The sequence below is a fragment of the Anoplopoma fimbria genome, chromosome 11, assembly GCF_027596085.1.
Source record: "Anoplopoma fimbria isolate UVic2021 breed Golden Eagle Sablefish chromosome 11, Afim_UVic_2022, whole genome shotgun sequence".
NCBI classification, from domain to species: domain Eukaryota; kingdom Metazoa; phylum Chordata; class Actinopteri; order Perciformes; family Anoplopomatidae; genus Anoplopoma; species Anoplopoma fimbria.
The window spans coordinates 21088053-21110624 of NC_072459.1; the positions used below are offsets into that span (position 1 = coordinate 21088053).

The 22572-nt window shown below is 39.5% G+C and overlaps 1 protein-coding gene across 5 annotated transcripts; it reads right to left on the reverse strand.

Moving 5' to 3' along the window:
- Window positions 1–577: 577 nt before the first annotated feature.
- Window positions 578–22553, reverse strand: LOC129098388 (histone acetyltransferase KAT7-like). Of its 5 annotated transcripts, XM_054607387.1 has the most exons (17): window positions 22496–22553; window positions 22343–22403; window positions 20423–20567; window positions 17476–17697; window positions 14809–15093; window positions 14592–14674; window positions 14023–14109; window positions 12162–12260; window positions 11961–12071; window positions 11777–11824; window positions 10883–11074; window positions 9619–9708; window positions 8760–8900; window positions 8387–8480; window positions 7941–8087; window positions 5357–5463; window positions 578–5149 (listed from the first exon to the last, which is right to left on the reverse strand). In XM_054607387.1, exons 2-17 carry the CDS (start codon window positions 22355–22357, stop codon window positions 5051–5053), a joined length of 1965 nt encoding a protein of 654 aa, XP_054463362.1. In that variant the 5' UTR covers window positions 22358–22403; window positions 22496–22553; the 3' UTR covers window positions 578–5050. The 5 variants fall into 5 exon arrangements, with proteins under 5 accessions (XP_054463362.1, XP_054463363.1, XP_054463361.1 ...); XM_054607388.1 differs by having other exon boundaries at window positions 14809–15090; window positions 22343–22548; XM_054607386.1 differs by having other exon boundaries at window positions 22343–22548.
- Window positions 22554–22572: the final 19 nt, after the last annotated feature.

Here is a 22572-nt window from a genome sequence, read left to right on the forward strand (position 1 = left end):
TGACATCATAAAAGAGGTCAACCCTAGAGTCCATTCAGTATACTTTAATCCAGTATTCCCCACCCCTTTTGATGGAAACAAATGTGTCAAAAAGTCTCAGTAAGAGGTTGAACTCATACAGTTTGTATAAGGCAGCTAAAAGTAACTTTTAACGTGTGATTATAATTTATAAGCACTGACTCGCAAAAACCCCTGTTGTAAGAAAAGGGACTACAAACATGTATACCCACAATGCCCTCAGCTGAAGCACTGAATCAGCCACCTCCAGAGGTGATGTGTCATGGCCACATTGCAGCTCATGCACACCTGGTCGTGATGAAAACCAATGTGTTCATGAAAGCTGACATAAAGTCTTTCCCCTTATAGTTATGTTGACAATATCAATAAATGTAATTTCTGGTATTATTAATAAAAAGCTTGACACCGCAGAATGACACCTCCCTTGTTTGCCACTTGTCCATACATTCTTTGTTAACTATTTACTGTGCCAGGCCCAAACTTTACCCCCTCATACTGTTGCCAGGGGTAACAGCCAACACACAAGAAAAACACACACACGACCAAGCTGCGCCTTTGTTTCACCATTTGCATTTATTGAAGAGGAGCGAAGGCGAAGAAGCAAGTACAAAAGCACTACCGAGCTCCCTATCGATTCCACGCTACTTTTGTGCGTCGCTGCTTCGAACACGCAGTTCAAACAGGTAGCAGGGTGCGTTCAAGTGCTGGTACTACAACAGCTTACTGGTGGCCTATGGAAGGTGATGGAAAGCCACTGTTTCTTTTTTCTATGTAAATGTGACTCTATGTCAGATGTGTTAATAACCAGCAAGGTGCTCTGAAGACGCGGATCTATAGCTGCCACTGGCTAAAGAAAAGACTGCAAGACATCAGGATGAAAAGACAGACAGACAATTAAATGAATTAGCTTAAAGGGAAATTTCACACGAATACATATGATCGATTTGTGATCTTGTAGTGTTCTTATTAATGGTTTAATGAGCCTCTTTCAATCAAGAAAAAAAAATACATTCAGGTCCCTTTTCTGCTACTGCTAGAATAGAAAATATTCTCTCTGCATATGATGGATTGTGTGTTAAATATCAGTAAAAATGTGAGCCTAATCATTCTGAGAGAGCGACAAAACAAAACAGCAGACTTTTAAAATTGGTCCGTCATACCGACGCAGGTATAATACCTCAACTTCACAAAAGCAAAAGTACAGTCAAGAACAAAATTGGCCCGGTGGTTCATCGTCATCAAGATGTGTGTGTTTTAGGGTGGATTTTTTTTTTTGCTAAAGTGCACTTTGCTGTAAATGCACTTAAGATTTGGCGAGACACCCACTCCCTACAACCACAACAGTCACGAGTAAATCCAGTGCCATTTCAGAGAGGTTTTGTTGAGAACATTGTTGTCCTTTGAAACGCGTGGTCTGTTAGTATTGATTTATAGGTCTTCCAGTTGGTGACGTGAAAGCAGAACCCCCTCGTGCGAAAAAGTTAGAAAAAATATAAACATAGATAATCCACAGATGGTAGAAAGTAAAATATCACAATATTAAAGAGACAAGAAAACAAGACACAAAGAAATACATCTCCAACCTTATAGGAATTAAAAGGCAACATTTCTTATACGGTGAAAGAAGAACAGCAACTGTAACTCTAGGCTGTTAAAGGGAAGATTCCTCCACATAGGAAATTGTGACACAAACGTGACAAAATAAAAAAGCATTCTGAAAACAAAGAAAGATGATTCAATTGGACATTTTGGGCCACACACCTCTGATTCCACAGCCAACTGCTGTCTAGGTTAATGCACAATCTTTAAAGGAATAGTTCCACATTTACAAAATTTGGTGCAAATAATGAGAAGATGAATTCCACTCTATATTGGTTATATATGTAGTTAGCGCCAATGGCCAGTTAGCTTAGCATAACCTTAGCAAATCACCTCGTTTCAATCGTTTCATTTTTGTGCTAAGCCACGCTAACTGGCTGTAGCTTCTTTAATATTGAGCACACAGAGAGTGGGGTCAATTTTCTCACCTGATTCTCGGCAAGAAAGTGAATATTCGTATTTCCCAAAATGTCAAACCACTCCTTCAATGATTCTTACAAACTGGTTGCAAAAACTGACATGCTGATCTAAATCAATAAATTTGAAGATTCTCAATAAAATACAATGTTTTCCATCACACACAGTGGGCTGTACAGACCAAAAATAATAATACAAAATGCTGCAAACTATGCTAATTGGTTTCAAACAAATAGATTGCTGTATTTTCCTAGCTGCAATTTTGGTGGTAGAAAGTAGTGGCAATGTTCAAGAGTGACGTGTTTCAGTTCAATAGCATGTCACTTTTGATTACGATTTGAAATGTAAATTACTTATTTCATGGTCTCTGTTGGTTTGGAGGGGATGCATCGAATTCTTCCCCCTTTACATTTCAAGAGTTTCAAGACACATTCTAACCTACATAAAATTTTGGGATAAATATTCATATTCACAAGGCAGACGGTTCTATAGAGTGGCAATCCTCTACCAGACTTTGTCTTTTTACGTTCTACGCAGTATGTTTTTAACAATATAAATAGCATACCTTTTTTTCTTTTATATATATAGTAAAAAAAAAACACTGCTGGCTGAATACAGCTATATAGTTTTAACATGTAAACACACAGAATAAAAAAAACAAGCTTAAAATGGGCCGTTCTAGCTTTTATACAGTGGTAAACCTTAGAGGTAGAAAAAGTATAAAATATCATTGAGAACTTTAACGCAACCACCATAAAGGACACAAAAAGAACAGCAACGTGTTTAGCTCCGACACAGAGGGCGGCTGAGATCCCCCATGTACCTTTACAGTTCACTGTATGACTGTAGACATCACAAAACAACACAGCCGTGACAAAGATTAAAGGTTAAAAACCAGAAGGGAAGAAAGGTCGGTTCCATCCTGGTGACATTACAAGGTCCGAACACGGCCAATAGCAGCTATAGCTTCCTGACTGACCGCCTGACTGGTGCCATGGGTTAAATACTGGACACAATGTGTGTGTTTGTTGCGTGACAGAGATGCTGAGTTATTGATTAGCTCTAGGTTCAAACAGCCACTGTTGGAGTCATAAACATGTCTGTACACCCTGGCCTGTCTAGTACCATTTTTACACAAAAAGATAATCTTTTAAGAGACCATCTGACTTATAATAAAATAGTTTGCACCATTTTTTTTTTTAAAGACTTATATTTCTAATGATTGAGAAAATATTTAACTGTAGTGGATGCATGATGTAAGGCAACATCAGTCTGCAGCTAATTCCCAATTATTCACACCATAAAGTACTACAATATCTGAAATAACAATAGTTAACAGAAGATCACATTTTTACGAAAGCTCTGAAAGGCAAGTTATCTAAATTGTTTTACTCTCCAGTGTTCATGTCTTAAGAACAGGATTTTTCCAAAAAGTGATTCTTTTTCTTCTGTGAAAGCAGGTAAAAAATACAAATTTTGCCAGGTGATTTTATTTTTTGTCAGGATAATATTTCTATGTTTTTGTTGTAATACTCATTTAATACTCATTCTCAGTAGGACTGAAAGCATTCAAGTTTTCTTTCAGGTGAGTTTTAATTTCTCTATAACAACTTTCAACCTGTTTTAACTGTTGAAAAACTTAAAGAAAAATAATAAAAAAAATAATACTAAAACATTTTGAAAAAAAACAAAGAAACTTTTTTTTTCACCTGTTCTTAAGTCATAAACATGGGAGAGAAAATAATTTGGATCAGACTTAAAAAAAATGGATCACCAGAAAAAAAAGTTCTCACTTGCTATCAGGGTTCCAATGTTGTTTTGCATTTCTCAAGGAAATCTGTTTGGGATCTCTCTGTTCAGTCATGTGATCTGAGTAGTAAATCAATATTGGGGGTCCTACTCCTACAAACTTCATTCATTGTTCTTAGCCCGGGCCCTGCCCTGTTTAATCACAGCCAGCTGGTTTGCGTCTGCCAAAATACATTGCATGAGTCAACGAGCTGCCGACCTGCATTGTGTCGACCACCTCAAGAACAGAATGAAAAGCAGCAGCGGTTCAATACTGGCTGCCGCAGATTGGATTAGCGGGTGTGCCTGGTGCTCGGTGCTAATCAATTGTCTGGAAGGAGGTGCACTAACAACGCACAATTACTTTCATTTTCAGACAACAAATGAGGTCGAAGAGATATCAGTGGCGAATCTTACGTATACAGACATCACCAGTCGCTGCTTAGCTCATTATGTTGTAATTTAGTCACACTGTTTGTTGGACCCTGAAACCGAAAATATCAAATCTAAAAATAAATCATGACGAGCTGATTCTATTCTATGGAACCCCAAAGTTCTCACTACTAAATACATTTAAAAAATACATTATTAAATAAATAATCACATTCATAAATTGTGGACCAACCAATTTGTGAAATAATAAAAATTCTATTCAAATTAGCAAAATAAAAAAATTATAAAGTGTCATGTAATATATTAATGTAATTTAAGTTAGTAATAGCCAGTGGCATACAGTTGTTTATATGTATTACCTAAATATAAACAGGCTGTAGTGTAATTGATTGTTTATGCGAGTATTAGCTTTACTAACTATTTAGGGACATCAGAAACTGCAATATTACTTTTGTTTCATTTGCTTCTTAACACAACCATTCATTATCCATTAATGATATTTGTTTGTTTTTTGGTTCAATTTAAAAGTTTTTATTTAAAAAGAAACCTTACCTTGATGACTTATTTTCTTTTATTTTTGTGTAATGTCCAAACAGGCATAATTTCATTGTTCTCATGTTGAATCTCATGTTGAGCCATGACAGTGACTGCTGAACCCAGAGTTAACGGTGGACACAACAAGTGGCTGACTGCGCTGTAGCTGCTGAAAGCGTTTTGTACAAGAGTGAGTGGGAAGGGTTTAGGCTCAGGGTCTGTGAGCATGCCAGTGTGTGGTAGAGGATCTGTCTGTGTGTAAATGCGTGTTTCTGGGTTTGGAGTGTGAAAGGAAGCTCCTCTACGTCCCTTTAGGCGGTGTCCATTTTAAGGCTTTGGGGTCAATGGTCTTGCCATTGCCGCGTTTGGTCTCCTTGGCCTTCCAGTCGTCGATAAGGTCCTGCAGAGAGAAAATGCACCTTAGTCGGCTGCACTAATGCAGAGCTACGGGATGAAGCTGAAATGTGCTCGTCCTCAGAACCCTTGTAAAAAGGTGTTTGAACTTAAATGATAACAAATCAGCTACCAGCTGGGCAAAGTTTGGATTGCTACCAAACGGTCAGAAAAGCATGAAAGAAATTTCAAATTTGATGGTTGTGTTTCCTACCTGTCTCTTTAAAACCAGGTGCTTTCCCTTCCAGTATTTGAGCATCTGGAGGGATTGCAGCGTGCTGACAATATCCACTGGGTTCACCGCCGTCTCCTGACTGATCTCTGTGAACACAAGAGCGGGACAAGAGGAGGTCAGAGTGATGGGATCCGGATCTGTTTAAGACTTGAATCTTCAGCCATGCTTGTGGCTCTCTGAGGCTGTAAACAACAGTGCTTTGAGCTAAACGCTGAAGCCACCATGCTAAAATGCTCACAGTAACAATGTTAAGGAAACATTTAAGAAAAATCGATTTTTTTGCTTTCTTGCCCAGAGTTAGATGAGAAGATTGAAACCACTCTCAAATTTGTCAGTAAATGTAAGGCTACAGCCAGCAGCCGGTTAGCTAAACTTAGGATAAAGACTGGAAACAGCTAGTACGTTTCCGCCAGCAGGTGGTTAGCTTAACTTAGGATAAAAACTGGAAACAGCTAGCTTGTTTCTGCCAGCAGGTGATTAGCTAAGCTTAGGATAAAGATAGGTAACAGCTGCCTCCTTTTTTGTCCAAAGATATCACCCACCAGCACCTCTAAAGCTCATTAATGACCATGTAATATCTTGTTTGTTTAATACATTACCGGACAATCAGAGAACCCAGGGAGAGTTTTGTCTTACTAAAAAGCTTTATCATTGTTGAGGCTTGTGCTATTTCCATGCGTCTAAAACAACATTTTAAAACTTTAGCTAAAGTATAACCACATCCAGAGCTCTTCATGCATTGTGCAACACAGCGGTATAGTTAAAACTAATCAGAAGGCTCCTGAATTATGACAAAACCCACTTTGTACAATGTTCGCTAATCTCTACAGGCGTTACAGAGAATAGCGGAGGCAGAGTGTTCGCACCATGGTGGTACAAAGGGAATGCATTTTGAATCCAGACCGGGAAGAGTTATTTGTATCACTCTGTAAGAATTGAAAAGATCTTCCTAAATGCAAAATGACATGCAGACATTATGAACAAAGAGGACACAAAGAGGCTTGGACGGGAAGGAACAGAGTGTTATTACTGAACTATTCGCTGCTTTGTCACACTGACGAGGTTGCCGTCTGACCGTGGAGACTATTTATTATTTGATGCTTTCGCTACCTCTGTTAAGCTTGAATCAGTTTTAGATGAGTAACTGTTCACAAATTACTAAGTGCAATATTTTGTCTCATATTGAGTCTATGACCATCTAAGTCTTAACTAAATGCTCAAAATCCTTAATGAATTGTGAATTGTCATAATTTTGGCAAACCCTTGGTGCTTCAACCAGCACCATCATCAGGTCAAATTTCCAACACTTTTTTAGTTTTTTGAGAAAATGCCTGCAAAACTAAAGTCATTCCCATCAGCCTGAGCTGTACTTTGTGTATAGATGTTAGCATGCTATCACGCTAAACTAAGTTGGTGAGCATTATACCTTCTTGACATCACAGCTGTAATTGGGAGCATCTTAGCATACAGACATTAACCGTCGAGCCTCACTAGGGACATTTTCTTTTCAATTTTTTAATACACGTGACATACATTTTGGGCAAGGTAGTGAGTTTTTATTTATTCCTTTTTATTTTGAAATTTTAACCTCAGCTCCTACAATAAGTCTACAATATTCTGTGTTGCCAAAATACAGACACTCAGTCCCTGAAGGACAAAAATGTCCCCACTGAAACAAATTGAAACCAAAGTTTTTGATCTCATTGCCATTACAGCATAAAATCACACATTGTATTATTTCAGGCAATTAATCTAGAGCCCTGACTTCTAAATTGTAGTTTTTACTATTTTCAACCAGTTTGAGCCATTTCCCTAATGGTGCAAATACATGCCATTTTCTCTGTTCCACTAGGGACATTGCTGCTGTATTGTGGCGCACTGCAATGTTTCATGTAATGCATAACCAATTTTTTTTTTTAAAAACATCAGCTGTAATATGTAAACAAACTGGCATTTAATTTGTTACAATTCTGAAACAATTAATATTTAGTAGTTTTAATCAGGACTGAAGTTGGTCATCAGATTGAATACCTATGTTGAATACACTTATTGTAAGTCGCTTTGGATAAAAGCGTCTGCCAAATGACTGTAATGTAATGTAATGTAATTTAAGTGGAAAATAATATTATTTTGTAGCTCCTGCTGTAGCTGTGGAGTCTTTGTCCTGTTTTGTTTGGGTTTTCTCTATAATGGATACAACCAGGAGAAACAAAATGTGTTTACGGATGACCCAGTTTTGCTCGAGTTGAAGTCTTGGGTGCATTCACCTTCCTTTATCACCTCAACACTGACTTCGAGTGGCCACAGTGTTCTCTGGTCCATTCAAAAAAGCAGACACACATGAATGCATGCTTGCACATAATGACACACACACACACACACACACACACACACACACACACACACACACACACACACACACACACACACACACACACACACACGCACACGCACACACACACGCACACGGTCTTGAATCACCACTGCACATCTTCCCTCTCCCCTATTTATGTCCCCTAGCTTTTTCTTGCCAGCACTTTGGAGAATGTGGTCCAGTTCTGACCTTTGATGGAGATCTCCTTGCCCTGAAAGATGTTCAGGTACCGCAGAAGCACCTCCTTCCAGTAACTACGGTAGCTGATGAGGCCCAGGTCAGACAGGGGGCGCTCTGGTGAGCCCACCTTCTCCTCCACCTTGGACAACAGGTAACCTTAAAAAAGGCAAATAAGATAGAGCTTTTTTTATTGGCTTCCCTTCTCCTAAAGCATTTTCGTCTCCCACTGAGGAAAAGCAATAAGGATACTGAAAGAAAAAAAAAGTAGACAAATTAACGACTGTAATAGCCGAAAAACAAGAATGTGCAACGTTTTCCTCTGAAGGGATAGTGCTTCAGACAGCCTCCTAAATCTGGTGTTGTTCTTGCAGAGTCCCCTGGCCTGTGTTTAAGTTTATGAGGCAAAAACACACACACATGCAAGAGGAATAAACAAACTGGGCGCCTGCACTCACTGAAGTCTATGAGCATCTTGCCGTAGCCCTGCCTCATGTACTGCGGCATGGTGAGGATGCACGACACGTTGTAGTTCAGGAAAGAGTTCTTCTCCTGCGGAGGGAGAATAAATCCGTAAACACGTCGGTTTGGCTTCAAAGGGTTTTTCAGGGTCCATACCAGTATTCATATTTTGGAATTTGAGGAAGTTGATATTTTGAGTTGATATTTACACAAGCAGAGGATATATTTCATGGCAAACAGCAAAAAAAGCTTTTCTTCTGATCTTTACTTTTACCAATTTCGTTTTGGCTGTGCATATTCACGAATGCTAATTTATTTTCTCTGGTTAACACTGGAAATTTGTTGTACAAGTAATGTCCCCCAGGTTACCTTGGAGAAGTATCCAACTAGATGGCATCCTGTGTTGTCAGCTTCGGTCATTACGTAGAAGAGGAAAGGTTCTACATCGTAATACAGAGTCTTGTGGTCCAGGAAGAGCTTCGCCAGCAGACACAAGTTCTGGCAGTAGATCTGGGAGGAAAAGCATCACAGGAAGTATAATTCATAAAGTTTACAGGGAAAACAGCTGGCTCATCTCACAGAGACAGATCATTAGGTAAGGGAGCATTACATTCAGGCACAAAAAAAGGTTAAAAAGTCCAGAGACACAGGTCTTCAGTAGTACATTGCTTTGCTCCTGTGCTGGTACTCCAGTCTGTTTCACTGACTCACACAAACTCATACAACCCAACTTCGAACATATCCCTTTGATAATATCATCATGGCTCGTCAGTTTACTGAGATTTTTTTCGATTTCATGCATGTCTGGCATTATTTTGGCGCAAAAGGTTCAGCCAGTGTGACATCGACTATTGTGTAACACTATCTCGTCAAAATTATGTCAAACCATCCCCTCTTTGTTGCTGTTAGAGTGAAGCATTAATATAGTTTGCAGCAGTAATGTAGTTTTCTAAATGGTTTTAGTCTACATATAAGACCACTGAGACGGTTACATGTGTTATGTTGTTATAAAGCAGAACAGTTAAACCTACATAGCAATGACTATGCTGATGACCAAATGTGACAAACGAAAAGTCATTTCTAACACCTTTGTGCAGTTAAGAGTTTGGTGAGTCTTACTTGGGATGAGAAAACCTCAAAGAAAAAAGTAAGAAAAGCTTTCGATAGGAATGTTCTTGCGTAAGGCCCAATGATAACCGGACCTTCATTGGGGACAGTGCAGTTTTACCTTGTTCTTCTTTCCGTCCACCTCAAAGACAGATATGTTTCCCTTTCTGTAGATCTCGTCACCTGGAGGGTGCTTCCACACACACTTGGCCTTTATGAGACAGAGAAGAGAGAAAACAGTTGCACATTCTTTTAACTTTTTGTTCCACATAGCGCTCATTCTGATTTTAAGAAAATAATTGTCAAAATCAAAGTAACAGAGCAAGAAATATTACGAGTTTTATTTCCTAGTAGCAGCCAACAACACTGGATCCTCCCTGTCTGTTAAATAAATCCCCACATTCTAGACAAACCTTTATGTGTAATATAGGTGGAGTTTCTCTTGTGGACAGTTCTAAATGAATGTTAGAAATCAAATTCTCTTTTTCAAAAAATAGTCACTGCCTAACACAGACAACAGTGTTGTGGCCATATATTAGTTTGACTTCCGAGCTCCAAACTATTAAGTTCAGCAGAGCTACCGTTCAGGTAAAAGGTCCTCTTTTCGCTTCTTTCACTCCAATATAGAAACGAAGTGAACTGCATAAGGAGGGCAAAGTTAGACAGTCTTTCTAAATAGAGTCCGCATGGTCTAGGAATACAATTATGAGTGGCCCCAGGCGTTGAGATAGTAAGGTTATAGTTGGAACCAAGGCCCAGGCTCATTTTGTGCCACAGTCCATTTTCAATTTGATGCTTCAACATCACTGACTGGAAGCTTCAATCTTTAAGTTATCAATCAGAGACATATAAGCTAAGATACAGTACAGCTCCCTAACCTTGCCTGGCAGAATGTGCAGTATTAAACTGTTTTTATTCCCCTCATTGAAATGTGGGAGGAATGAGGGAACATGATCATGAAAATATTGAAACAGAACAAAGCACTTTATTTTAATATAACCTGTTTGTTTCCCACTATTTCATCATCTCCACAGTGGAAAGACCATTGACACTTAAAAAAGAAAAACAGCCGGCTAGTTGGCAGACACAAGACTAGTGTTGTTACAATACCAAATATACTACTAAAAACAGTGTATTTGCAGGTCTAATAACACAGAACTAAATACTTTTACAGCATAATGCCAAATGGAATTGGATTAAGGTAATAGTTGCCAAAACCAAGACCATTTCAGTTTGAACACGGAGCTCTTGAAGTTTGTCAAACTACAGTATGCATGAACGAGCTAGGATTGTAAGTAGGAAGTACATGAGATTAATTTCAGACATAGCCCTGATCTATTTTTTAACGATCTACAGATAGACGCCCAAGAGAAAAGCTGCCTTACCATGTGCCTGCGCAGAATGGTCTGGCTCTTCATATACTTAAGGCAGAACTCGCACATGTAGAGCCTCCCCAGGCGGGCGTATTCCTCTGGGTACGGAGAATGGTACCACGTGTCCAGCTCATAGCGGCCAAACACGATGGTCTTTATCATGTTGCTGCCCTCCGACACCTGGCCGGCCAGCCGGAGTTTCTCCTATAGAGGCCAGGACAGGAGGGACAGGGAGATGGGGACAGGAAGTGAAAAGGTACAAAGAGGACGAGAAGAGAGGAGAGAAGAGAAAGAAGAAAAAGATCCCAATTATTCAGGGAAGAGGATCCGGTGAACCAAAGATCATACATAGGAAAACCTCAGTGGAGGTATCCAGCCAGATAAAACCATAACAAGATGCAGGAAGAAAGATTGGAATGAAGAACAAATAGGAATAGGCTTAAAATGAAATAAAATTGAAAGTAATTTACAAGTTAACATGTTGTCTACAAGGATTTTTAAGACGTTTTCAGGTACTAACATAAGCTATGATTTGCGTCAAAAGTATTTTCAAAATCCCTGAAACTGAATTTAAATTTAAATTGAGGGCAAGGGAATTTAAGATAATTTAAGACTGGCTGCGTTACCATACAATGATAAAATTACTTTGAAAAAGAAAGTGTTCCTATGTTATGTTTTTGAAGATGGCTTTTATTTAATAGTGAAATACAAACCAATAGCAGCTTGAAACGCCAAATCTGAATCCATCGCACTTTTTGGAAAATTTGTAGGTAACCAACTAAAACATTCAAAACCATCTGTGTGATTAGAGGATAACAATGCCTTCTCATCTGAATGGGTCACAAAGTAACAGAGCAGAAGAAAAATTCCAAACACAGAATAACAGGAAGTGATTGTCCAAACTACCAAAAATATCTCAGACTCCTCCTGTGGCTGCAGAGGAGGGTTTGCTGACTGAAACAGAGAAGAAGAGGAATAATGCAGAAAAAGGTGTGGGGGAGCGGGGGACGGGGACGGGGGACATGACAAAAAACAAAGGGGAAGCGGGAAAGAGTAAGGGAGGGAGGTGTTGATGAGTTTTCTCTCTTACAAGGTCCTCCGAGGCACGTGCCTGCGCTTTCCTGAACAGCTCAAGGTCGTAGTCGCTGGTGATGTTCTCCAGCAGCGGCTCCCGGCTCGCTCCGTGGCTCTGACGGTGCTCCTGGAGGTGGAAGGTGGATTTCACTAAATGTATGGGTAAGGATGTGGAGGTCTATGAGGAAGTAAGCAACTTCATTTCTCACACACTTACCATGTACTTGTCCTTCTGCTCCTTATTGAGGCCAGAATTCCTCTTCCTCCTCAGCTCTGTCACCTTATCCTTGTAGCGCAGCTGACGGTCTGACGGGGCCTGAGACCACACAGAGGCAAACACTTAAACAGAAGATTTTGCAAATATAAAGAAATAATGTCTTGCTTAGATATATCAATTTCTATTAATACTAGTATAATTGATGTAATGGAAAAATTAACACAAACTGTGAAGGTTCATAATTGTAAGTACATTGCTTTTAACATCTATATCAGCGTCCCACAGGGATCTATACTCGGGCCTCTTCTATGTAGTCTTTTTATAAAAGATATGGCTATGTCTGAAGAGATCCTGCAATATGCTGATGATACAGTGATCTATACTCATGGTTGCACAGACAGCAAACTGCTTACAAACAAGCAATATATTAAGGCAAATAGTTTGGTTTAATTTAAATAACTTTTGATTCATAGGAATGTCAATAAACTCCAAAACAGCTATGTTCTTACCTACGATGAGCAGAAGAGACTGAGATATGGGTTTTTTTTCATTTAAAATTGTTTTAATCTTTTTATTCCTTTTTTACATTTAATTATTTTCTGTTTTATTGTCTAATACTCTTGCCCATGAAACTTCGTGGATGTCGATCCGTAAACCTACCATGAACAAATGAGACTGAGACATGGTATTCTAATTTTATATATTAATTGTTTTAATTATCTGAATCATTAGGTTTTTATTAGGTTTTTTAATTATTATTATTTGCTGGTTCATTGTCTAATGCTCTTGACTATGAGACTTCATTGATGTATGGTATAATAATTTTATTCTCTGATAGTCCCAAGGTTCAGCTGTTGATCTGTCTGTTGTGTTTTCCTTAAAAATATGAAACATGGAGATATTTTTTACTTTTGGATACTGTATTTGTCCTTAAAAGTAAAAAAATTAATATACTTTTGAGAAAGAAACACAGCTATGTTATACATACATGAATGCTATGAATGAATATATATGAATTTACTTTTTAAGTTTTGGGAAAGAAACCAAATGGCCTTTAGTGGTGTCACATTTTAGATAATACTAACTGAGTTGGTAAAACATATGCGTTAAATCTGTTGATGCTTTAGAGAAAATACTACTCAGTCCTTTGTTATTGATGTCCTTGCTTGTTTTCTTTTCTCGGTATTTTCTTTTCTCTGTATTGTGCCATTACTTTTATCTGGCTATTTATATAATATTTAATTTTATTCTGGTTTAGGGGAAACGGGTGAATCAGTGGTTTGGGACAACTCTGGATCATATACAGCCTTTTCTCTGTTGATCAATGAGCACTGTCCTTGTCAAATAAACTAATGAATTACATCAGACCAGGAAGCTTCACTTCACATTCACAGTGACTCAACCAACAGCAGCCCTTCGTCACTTTGCCTCTGACCCTGCTACACTGAGGAATCACAGTGTGATCTCAGACCTGAGGTATAACTGCTTTAAGAGTAATGATGATGATGCAGTGTGCGGGAATTCCCCCTTCAAGGGCACGCACACAAACACACCTTCAGCTCCTGATAAAGTGAATCGGACAGGTGAAATTGAGGAGGGGTCACAGCTTTCACCTGGATTCACTTGCTCATTTCAGTTGATAAAGAGGATATTGTTTTCCTGATATTCAGTACCCTTATAATAAGAAAATATAAATGCGTAAATATATATGTGTATATCTCGGTTTTAGGTGTGAGCATGTGTCACCATGTGTTCCACCTGTCTGATGCACTTGCTGTTTGTTTGTATGTGTGTGTGTGTGTGTGTGTGTGTGTGTGTGTGTGTGTGTGTGTGTGTGTGTGTGTGTGTGTGTGTGTGTTACCTGGTTTCTCGTGGAGTGTCTATTCTCGTCCTGGCGGTGTGACAACGTCCTTTCCTCGGCCTGTTTGTCGCGCGTCGATGCCTTGCCCTAACAAAACATCAACACTGTGTCTGCCACCAACGACTCATAACAACCCCCTCAGCGGGGGAAAAAATTGCACCAACCCCCTCCGTGTTCCTGGAAGCTTCGCAGCTTGACAACTTCGATTTAAGTCTGTTAGGTTTCCTTCATTTTTATCCACTGGACATTTGGTCGCAGTGCGATGAGATATTCCCACAGAGGAACCTTGGTTTGACTAATAGGTTATATCATAAAAGCACCAAAGTAGCAGAAAAAAATGTTTTACAGATTTTGTCAGACATACACAACAACCAAAAAAATGAAAAATGGAAGATAACAGAAAATACACAAAATGGTCAAAGCTTCCTGTGGGATATTTTTCTGTTTTAAAATAGCATTCAATGTCATGGTTTCACACCTACTTCTTACCCTGGAGTCCCTGTTGATGTGTCTTTGTGTGTATGTGTGTGCGTGTGTGTGTGTGTGTGTGTGTGTGTGTGTGTGTGTACCTTGCATTCATCAGCAGAGAGATTATGGTAGAGAGGACATCCCGATATGGAAAAATGTCTCTCATGCCTCCCTGTTAGATGACCTGAGCAAAAAAGAGGGCGTAAAAGAGAGAGAAATGGTAAGAGAGATGTACGGAGAGCTAAGGGTTGGTATGTGGGTATGTGGGAGCGGGACATATGATCCAGTGAAAAATTGTTGAAGTGTTTGTGCCCTCACCCAATGAGTTGCACCCAGGCGTGGGACACTTCATGTTGAAGTTGTAGCTCTCGTGGAAGCGCCGTCGTTTGGGCCGGTGGGAGAGGTCGTGGGCGGCGGCCTCTTTGAGCGACAGCTCTTTGGCCAATCTCTCGTCCTCCTCTTGGGACACTACAATATCGTTGCTAGAAGATACGAGGTCGTTGCCGGGGCTGGAAACATCGATGTCGGACTCTGAGGACGGGGCATTACCTGTCGGGGTCCGGGGAGGGGTCTCGTCTCGGTCTGCCCCCTGTTTCAGGTCTGCTGAGCCAATCAGGACAAAGGGAATGAGAGGGGATGATTGCAAGAACGCTGCCCTCTGCATAAATCTGTGGTTTTTAACTGAAAATGGCATGTCAAAAAGTACACACACTTCGTATTTGCATTTGACTGTTGGTCCCAGAAATAATATGTATTTCATAATATATTTTAAAAAAGGACAAAATATATAAATGTTGTATAATGTTGTCTTAAGAAAATCTCTGGAAGAGCTCACCTGGAGCTGCACATTTTTATTTAAACCTGCACAATGATCTGTGAGCAATACTGAAAATGTGTAAATTGATGACTGTGAAATGAAATCATTTTTTTTAAAAAGGAATAGTTTGGATTTTTTTGTAATGGGATTGTATGAGGTCCACAATCAGTGTATTACTAACTATAGTAGATGGAGGTCAGCGTGCTTGGAGAAACAGATGTAGAAGGCATGGGACTAAAGCAATGTACTGCTGTGGACTGGGGCAACAGCAAAACATGTTTCAGAGACCTAATAGAAATGCCCAAATAAAAAAATTTAAGGGCACACTATTTCTAGAGTATTTTCACCACCTCACGTTACTCTCAGACAGCCCTTTCCAGCAAGAAACTAAAGTCACACAACAACTAACCAATCAAGACAGAAGTTGACCAGAAACTCCTGTGTTCTGCAAGGTAAAATGACTGTTTTTGTAAGATGACTCTGCTGACTTTGAAGAGAGAATAGATAACGGCTTTAGTTCCACGTCAGAAAAGGCTGTCTGCCAGCGAGGTAAAGTGGTTGAAATATAGCGTACAATTGAACTGATATAGATTTTTTGGGGTGGCCACAGTCCACAGCAGTACATTGCTTTGCTCATGTTCTGGTACTCCTGTTTCTTCAAACTCGGGGCATGCCAACCCCACTGTACCCTAATCTTTCAAGGCTTGCTTAAAATGAAAAGGTAGATTAACTATTTTTATAGTTTACCCAGCGAGAACATTGTCCCAGCACAAACAACAGGGAATGTTCAATAACATTATGGCTTTCATGCAGTTAAGCAAGTGGTGGACTAAATACACCATAGCAGTACAGCAACAGAAGCCCTAACCGAAATAAATGACAAAAGTTTTAACACATTTCTATCTCTATTGCCACAAATCTATCTTAATGGGATTATCTATAGGCTGCAAATGTGATCACACACACAGATGGAGTTAACACCGTCCAGCAGTGGTTGCCAGCAGAGAAATCCAATCGTAAAGACTGATGTTACTGCAGCAGAAGACCAGTGTTTAAGCTCAGTCAGGCTGGCAGGTGAATGGGACATATTGCAGCACATTTCCTCTCCTATTTTTCCTGACACATTAGACTCTTCAAGATGTCAATCGATTTCTCCTAGATTGCTAGATTGCACACCCCTGCAAATGCTAAACAATGTCGTAAATTTTTTTTAGAAATAAAATGTCATTGCCAATAACCCATTCACCAGGTTTTAGAACTCATCCTGCAGCACCCTTATCATATCCGAGAATCCAAAAGTCTTTTTGGTCTAAGTCAATTTGACACCTTTTTAGGAAAAAGCTAAATCTGGTGTTCCACGAGAGTCCGAACAGTATATTTTATTCTCACAGATCAGATTTTTTGGCCTGATGTGATCATCTGTTGCTACTGTGTCATTCTTTGTTTGTCTTGTTAGCTGTTAGAATTTCGTTTTGACTTGTCACATTTTTGTGTTTTGTAAGCAAACAAACTTGGTTTGCGTGACAGACATGTTGTAAACTCGTAAATTTTGTTGTATAAAAAATTGTGTCTGTGTATTATGACATCATTCTTCATATTGTTTCACTGTTTGACTCCCTGTTAAGGCCCTAAAACAATAAAGTTGAACAACCAAACAATCTAAGGCGCAGATATATATATTTTTTTTATTTTATTAATACCGATCAGCACTTCCTACAGTGTCTGAAGTTAGACACCGGATCCCCGTCTCTCCGTGAGGTAATTCACTCATCCCAGTGACTGAAAACACAAGGTCAGGATATGTACTGAGACATATTGTCTTCTTTATAATCAGGAACATACTGTGATCACAGATGGGGCTCATGACATTAGCTGAATGGCACTGAATGAAACGCAGATAGACGCTTATCTTCATCTCATTCCTTCTCTTCTCTCAACCTCCTCTCTGAGTTTACTGCTTAACGTCAGCCCCCCCAAAAAAACAAAACGTTGAAATCTTCCTTCTTCTGTGCCTTAGTTTCTACTTCTTCTGTGCCTTAGTTTCTACTCTCATGGATACACCGAACAGCATCTACTTTCAATAAATTAAAACAAAACATTGAAAGCATCCATTAATGTCATGTATAGGTCTAATATCTAAGACATGCGTGAAACACTACTGGTCTCACCATTAGCCTCGGTATCTGAGCCAGACGACCTGCTCTGACGCAGTGGGTATTTTTTGGCGACGGTGCTTGTCGCCCCCTGCTGGCTGCGTGTGATCCTGCGCCCGGAGGAGAACACAGATGCTGCTACTGCTGCTGCTGCCGCCGCCGACTCTGCAGTTGAATCCTGGCCTTCGTCTAGACCAGTGGCTGCAGGAGAACTGCTCCGTACTGAGCTGCAGTTATCTAGAAGAGAAGATATCACTTAAAGATTTTGAGTATGGTTTTAGATACTACCTGCAACATTAATACACCGATTAAGGATTAACATACTAAGAAATGTAATTTTGAAGCATTTTACTGCTAATGTTTGTTTTCATCTAAAGGCTAAATCTAAATGTATTTTTTTTTTGCAGCATTGCTACTTTTAGTTGCCTACAATTTTAATGGGCTTTTAATGACAACTATTTTGATGATCAATTGATAATTTCGGTAATTTTTTCAGGCAAAAATGTCCTAGTTCCAGCTCCTACATTGTGAGGATTTGCTACTACAACTTCTAAAAACTTCCCAGCTCTTTGATTTTAGTTCATATATATTGTACATATTTGTATACATAGTTTTTTAATGTAATGTTCTTCTTTATATATGTCTCTTGATGTTTGCAATATTTGCTTTGACTTTAAATTTAATTTTCTCTTCTCTAATTTACTATGTTTATGTTATGCACCAATACTCCCAAAGCAAATGTCATGTATGTAAAACCCTACTTGGCAATAAACAGGATTCTAATTCTTAGTCTCATGTAATAGTCAAATTAGTATATTTAGGATTGAGATAATTAGGGATTTCATCATGTCAGCAAAGAATAAATAATCAAGAAAATAATCAGCAGATTAGATGATAATGAAAATAATAATTAACTGCATTGAAAGTTTTCCAAATTCTAGATTGATTTTTTAAAACCTGTGCAGTCTGTAACGGACTGTAAAGTCCATGCAGAAACAATGGTAAGAAGAAGACAGTTACTTGTTGCAAATGGCCTCAATGATAATGAAGAGATTAATCCTGCTGCAGAAAAGAAGACTGAACCTCTGAATCCGTTTCTTTTTGGAAAAAAACAGCCTCTGTGCTTTTTATTAAGGCTCTATGGGGACGAGGATAGCGTTGCCAACTTCTCTTAGCAACAATAAGCAGAGGAAACAGTGTCGCCTTTTATTTCTCCCTTGTAAATCCCCCCTGGCAGCCGCAGCGGAAAGAGGTCACACAGGGGGTAGCGGTAGTGTTTGTGTGTCTGTGGTGGTGGGGGGAAGGTCAGGCTTGCTGAACAGATTCATGAATTAGGGCTGCACATAGATGATTGCCATTGTGGAAGTGAGGGGGGATTGAAGTATCCCCGTGGTCCCTGAATGAAAACATCCTCCCTCATCAAATGACACATAAATGAAATTAAAATGTAAATGTCCGGCTTGGTAATAAACATGTATGATTAAATATGTATGAAATGAAGATCATACCAATACAATTTGCAACAAATATAAAGCAGAAAACAAAACTGTGAAATAATAAATGGATTTAATAAAACCAACAAGGAAACCTGGCAAACAAAAAAGATACTTCTAACGACAAGATAATACACTGGTGTAATGGTAAAAAAGATTATGGTCTTATTACATTCGGGTTTTAAGAAATGGTTGATACAACCACACTGCATTGGGTGTCACTTTGAAGATAGAATATAAGGTTTATTATGTGTTGGACCAAATTCAATGTTAATAGTAGAATGCTATGCTAAGCTAGTCAACACAAGGCTAAATCCGAAACTAACAAACTAAAGCTAAAATAATGATAATACAACAGACCCAAGCAATTATTTCAACACTACATGCATAATGTATAAGCTACAAAGCTTTAAGAACTATTTTGACAGACCTGAGACGTTAGCATGTAGCTGACTGATGCTAACCTACAAACTGCATTTAAACAGGCCCTATTATGCTATTTTCCAGGTGCATATTTTTATCTCAAGTTACAGTTACAACATGTTTACATGCGTTAATGCTCATAATCCGCCTTGTTTTTCTCATCCTGGCTGTCCTGCAGCACCTCTTCTCACCCTCTCTCTGAAATGCTCGTTGTAGCGCTTGCTCCTCCCTCCAGAAGGCAAAGTCTGCTCTGATTGGTCAGCTAGCTCGCTCTGTTGTGATTGGTCAATGTTTCACATTTCAAAAAACTCTTCCTTCGGAGCTTCAGCTCCGTCTCTCTCTGTTGTTGTTTGAGGGCCTAACTAGCCGGAAGGAGTTTTATGTTACGGCTGTGGCATAGTGGAGAGCAAGGTAGTTCTCCAATCAGAGGGTCGGTGGTTCGATTCGGCAGTCGATGTGTCCTTGGGCAAGACACTTAACCCCAAGTTGCTCCTGAAGACTTGCCATCGGTGTGGACTGGATGATGCATGTTAGTTAGAGTCTGATGGTGGCACCTTGCATGGTAGCCTGTCATCAGTGTGTGAATGGGTGAATGATATGTAATATACTACTGACTGTAAGTCGCTTTGGATAAAAGCGTCTGCTAAATGACTGTAATGTAATGTAATGTACTTCTGTAACATTATGACCTCATAAAGTTACGGAAGTGAAGGAGAGAATTCAATCGAGCCATTTCAGGCAGCTCACGAGCAGTGTTTCTGAGGGGGAGGGTAACTCCTTTTAGCCGTGGACTTCAGGTTTTACACTCTACGGACCTTTTACATGTACAAAAAAATATATAACACACTATAGAAGAGGGAAAAAGTGGAAAAGCATAATAGGGCCACTTTAAGTATACCGTTCTGTGCTCTAAAAGTCACTCATTTTGCATTTAAATCCACAGTTTCTCATCCATAATTTCCTATTGTTCGTAACTATGAAATATTAATGATGTAAATTATTTATGTATTTTGTTGTGCTTCCTCTATGGGACTTTAAATGTTTACCTTGTGAGCTGCGGCTGAGGCGCAGTGAAGCGCGCGTCAGACGCGTGCTGCTACGCCTGTGCACGCTCTCGGCTGTTTCCGTGTGTTCGATGTCGGCGGAGAAATCCGAGTCCTCCGTCCCGTCCGAGCTGCTGCCGGCGGTCCTCTGCGAAACAGACAAGGTTCATTAGCTATCAGCGTGATTTAAGTCAAAGTTAGGACTGTCACCAATGAATGAATTCTGTTAAGCTTTGTGTGTGTTAATTGTTGTTATTTGTTGTTGTTTTTTTTACCATCGGGTAATTTAACAAGGATCCCATGCTGGGGGAGGAGCATCACCTCCTCCACACCTCCTCCGGCTTTTCGCCCCCTTCCTACCACGATAGACTTGTCAATAAATGGTCCAAATAAGCCCAATCGGTTTGCCAAGGTTACAAGCCGAATAATGCCGATCCCATTTATTATACCAGCCCCCAATTTGCAGTGCACCTTCCGCGTTAATTTCCAGTTCTTAGTCAATTAAGTCGACTTGAAGACTGTAACCAAAAAACGCCCAACAACTCAGAAAAGACAAATGAACTAATGAAACGCCCCATAAACTTGTGTCACTATAATATGTCGAAAGTGCAGGCTGCCTATCTGCCTTCCAGGCGGAATGAATGGGGTGATGCTCACCTCACCCCCATCACAGACCACAAATCCGGCAGGGTGGGGGTGGGGCAAGAGGACTCGAGTACTAGCCAACATGTCGTTTGCATAGACATGGAAAAAAAACACCATAATAACCCAAATGTGATATTCTAGGACTATGCAACCCATAATTGTTTAATATGAAATCATGTGGTGAAAGAATAATGTGTACATTTCTCTGAGTTCACAATCATATTTTTTTATTTTTCGAATTACTACATATGTCACATTGATTTTTACACAGGCCCATTTAAGATTATGTATTTATAATATGTCATAACCCTTTATTGATGTGCATGGGGTAAAGTAGGTGTTACAGCAAGATAGAGACAGAAAAAAAAGATGAAAACAGGGCAATTAAAATCCAAATTAGGAGAGCTACATCAAGAATCAAAATGACCTAAAAGCTTTTCACAGATACAGATCAAATCAAAACAAGAAAGCTTTATAATAATAAAAACGTAATGTGAATTAATGTGGCAATTGGGCAAAATAATGCTGCCAACATCACTGTTAGGCTACTTGTCTATTAATGCTAGTGACAAATGAAATACATTTCAATATTGCTATTAGACAGGACCAAACAATATACAAAACATAATGAAATATTAGTGTACACTCCATCGTGGAACAGAGCGCACATTCAACGTCAAGTGCGTTTGACAACTTCACAACAAGAAGCTGAGGACCTCATTTGCATACGGCCAATCACATTAAAGAGGAGGCGGGGCTTAAGAAAATCGGACCAATGATACAACGCTCGTCCAGATTCTATCCAATCACAGCGTTGTTTTGGTGCGGACGCTTCGTTTCGATCCCCGCACTCAAAGAACAGCCTGTTCCTTTTCAACAGTTAAAGCTGCCGTTATTGACGTGAACGGAGGTCAGAACCTCCACCAGCTGCTAGAAATCTGACCACATTCTGTAAAGCCCAAATGTGCAAAGCTCTTCTCACTACACCCAGAAGAAGCAGAACTTAATGAACAGCAACACATTCTTGCAACTCAGCAACAAACATTAGCTAGCTTAGCTTTTTAGCAACAACACGAAACGATAGCTCAGTTGAGTGACTTTGCTAACGTCTGCATTCAACATCCACAATTTATTTACGGCATCTTGTAGAGTTGCTTTCCAGCTCACTGGCGGTGAGGTATTTCCAAACAGTTATGGCTAACATTAACTATGACGTTATGTTGTTGTGTGTCCGATCTGCAGCCTAACAGCTGAGTCTGCTGCAAACATCTGTCTTACCTTTCTCCGGGGCATTTCAAAGGTGTTACTTGTGTCGCCTACGACCGACTACTACTCCCTACTTTGGGGACAATTTAATTCAGTTTTTATATATAATAAAAACAACAAATCACCAGCTTTTGATATGAGCTAACTCAGCTGAAAAAGGCGCACCAATTTTCCGCACTTCCGTGTGAGTACAGCGCAAACTCGTTTGCTTTTTGGGTCCGTTGACAAAATGCCTCCGTGTG

What these genes read in the sequence shown, in the direction of transcription:
- LOC129098388 (XM_054607387.1), bottom strand. An exon ending in CACGTGCCTCGGAGGACCTT is followed by an intron (nt 11,825 to 11,960) that starts GTAAGAGAGAAA and finishes TCTCTGTTTCAG; the next exon opens with TCAGCAAACCCTCCTCTGCA. An exon ending in ACCTGGTTTTAAAGAGACAG is followed by an intron (nt 5,150 to 5,356) that starts GTAGGAAACACA and finishes TTCTCTCTGCAG; the next exon opens with GACCTTATCGACGACTGGAA.